At 33.1% G+C, this 2,607-nt stretch overlaps 1 protein-coding gene across 1 annotated transcript; it reads left to right on the forward strand.

The window, feature by feature from the left end:
- The first annotated feature begins 1,121 nt into the window (after nt 1-1,121).
- On the forward strand, nt 1,122-2,607 carry LOC136987164 (leucine-rich repeat-containing protein 40-like). Its single transcript, XM_067284853.1, has 2 exons — nt 1,122-2,270; nt 2,365-2,607. Exons 1-2 carry the CDS (start codon nt 1,124-1,126, stop codon nt 2,454-2,456), a joined length of 1,239 nt encoding a protein of 412 aa, XP_067140954.1. The 5' UTR covers nt 1,122-1,123; the 3' UTR covers nt 2,457-2,607.

The raw sequence follows: 2,607 nt of genomic DNA on the forward strand, positions 1-2,607 counted from the left end.
AACACTTGTTAAATGTATTTTTCAATTAAAAACAAATAAAAGTGTATGCAAATGTATGTATTATATTAAAGTTATGCATTTATAGAATAAGAAGACATTATGCATTAGTGTAAGGTATAATTTTCTATTGATTAATGCAGTTTGTTAAATGCATTTTGACAAAATTTAATTGTAAAACTTCTAATATTGCATCATAAATTAAGCTACTGTTTTTTTTTTATCTGGAGCACACCCATCCTCTACCACAGAATAAAACACAGACAGTTAACAATAGATAGTAAATAGGTAGTAGTATAGTTAACTGTATAATCTCTTATTATGTTAAAATGTATGCTGCACAAAGTTTCTATGCTCCTAAATTTAATTAAACATCCAACATGTGTTTATAGGGAATTTACACCCTGCAATAAGATAATTTATGTTAGTGTATACATAATATCATGCAAACATTATTTTACGGATAATTTGCATACAGAGGTAAATGATGTAATCAAAGAAAGCGTTACGTTACTCCCGTTTGGAACAAAAACAAAACCAGCAGGTCATGTGACCGATTGCGTAATACACACGACCTGTCAGTTCTCGTGTGATGTCAGAAATTGACCTGTTGCGTCATCTCGTTTAAAATTTTTTGAATTTTTTCAAATTTTTGACTGAATTGCAATTTGCGATTATTGCTTTACCTATCGAACAATCGATTTTATTAATTAAATTTGTCAGTTTTTGGTAAAAACCGGTAATTAATTTTAACGCTAATTTCTAATTTTAATTACGTTTAATGATATTTAAGGGATCATTACGAATGCAATTAAGTAAAATGGCACGTATTCTTTAATTGTATAGTATTTATCGCCATTAAATGCCGAAAATTTTGTGAATTGAAAAAATAACTGCACAAAAATTTGCACGAATTATTTGTATTTGATACGTGATCGACGGTCGAGGAGAAAGGAGTAAAATTTTAAAAAAATACGTTTTTAAAAAAGAAATAAACGAAAAAAAAAACAAAGCTGCATCTCGGGTTTCCTGTTGAATATGCCAACCAATCACGACCTACTTCAACGATATAAAAAGACAAGCTGCGACAGTTAACAAGTAAATTAAGTTACGCTCAGCCTCCAAGATGTGGTCAGTTTTATACGTAGTGTCATCAGTTTTAGCGGTGTCCTCTAGTCTAGAGTCTTCAGATTTATGTCCTGAAGACGTAGATCCGTGCACCTGCGAAGGTTTCCTTACTTTTATGTACCTGAGTTGCTCGAAATTCGACAATATGGGCCAAGTGCAAAGAGTTTTAAGGACTTTCCCTTCGCCTATTGCACATTTAACCATAGAGCACGACTCGATCGGGTTAACGAGTGATGCTTTTCAAGACGTTTGCATACGTAGACTCGTCTTACAACTTAATCAATTGAGTGAAATACCCGATTCGTTGTTCCTGAATCAAGCAAATTGTCTGTACTTTTTGTCAATTACAGAAGGGAGCTTACAAGAAATGCCCATCAACGCATTGCTACCTTTGCACGAACTTGCAACCTTAAGCATCTCTAACAACCGCATCTCGGAGGTGAAAGGATCATTACGGCAGTTGAATCTCATCACTCTAATTCTAAATAATAATAGCTTAAGTCATATCAATTCTGGAACCTTTCCTCTCAGTTTGAAATCTTTGAGCTTAAGCGATAATCATATTGAGGATCTCAACGGGTCCTTGATTCACCTAACTCAACTGGAGTGGTTAATATTATCCAACAACAATATTAAGAGCCTAAATGACGAGTTAGCCAATTTCAATAGCTTGAATATGTTGCTGCTTGGAAGGAATCAACTGGAAAATTTGGATAATTCACTACACAACTTGTCAAAATTGGAAATTTTGGACTTATCCGAAAATCGCATAACTACTTTGAATCATAATTTTATAGGATTAGACAGCTTATTTAAGCTTAATCTTTCTCGAAACTTGTTAACTCAAATCCACGAAGATGAATTTGCGCCATTGATCGACTTGAAGATCTTGGATTTATCCAGAAACCAATTCAATACTTTAGGAAATTCGTTGAGGCTTTTGAAGAAATTGAGGATTCTCAACCTAAATGGAAATCGCTTGGTCAAAATAGATGCCAGTTTCGATTGCCTCAACGTATTGAAAGTTCTGAATCTTTCCCATAATATGATACAGAACTTGGACTTTTTGAATCCCAATCAGACAGATCATCATCCCGAATGCCAATTTAGAAATCAAAATAGTCTGAAGATAATGGATATATCAGGTGGGTTTCTTTCTTTTTATCGTACCACATTTACTTATAACTACTTTTATTAATTTTTGGACATTAATGCTTAATATTTCTTTTATAATTACAGAAAATCCTTTAGAATGCACGCCTAGTGTGGCGCCTGTCGTGTTAGGATTAAAATTGAAAAATGCGATCATCGAAGGAAATCCTTGTCATTGATTCCTTGTCGTTTCTGATAATTTCCTCAGGGCATTATTTAAATTAATTTATGATTTTGTGATATATACACGTGAAAACTTTGCATACGATACATAAGAATTTTATTGAGTTGTATACTTCTTTCTGTGCCAAGTTTTAGTTGTCATGGTAC

This window comes from Centruroides vittatus, unplaced genomic scaffold (genome assembly GCF_030686945.1).
Source record: "Centruroides vittatus isolate TY-2023 unplaced genomic scaffold, ASM3068694v2 scaffold_1478, whole genome shotgun sequence".
NCBI classification, from domain to species: domain Eukaryota; kingdom Metazoa; phylum Arthropoda; class Arachnida; order Scorpiones; family Buthidae; genus Centruroides; species Centruroides vittatus.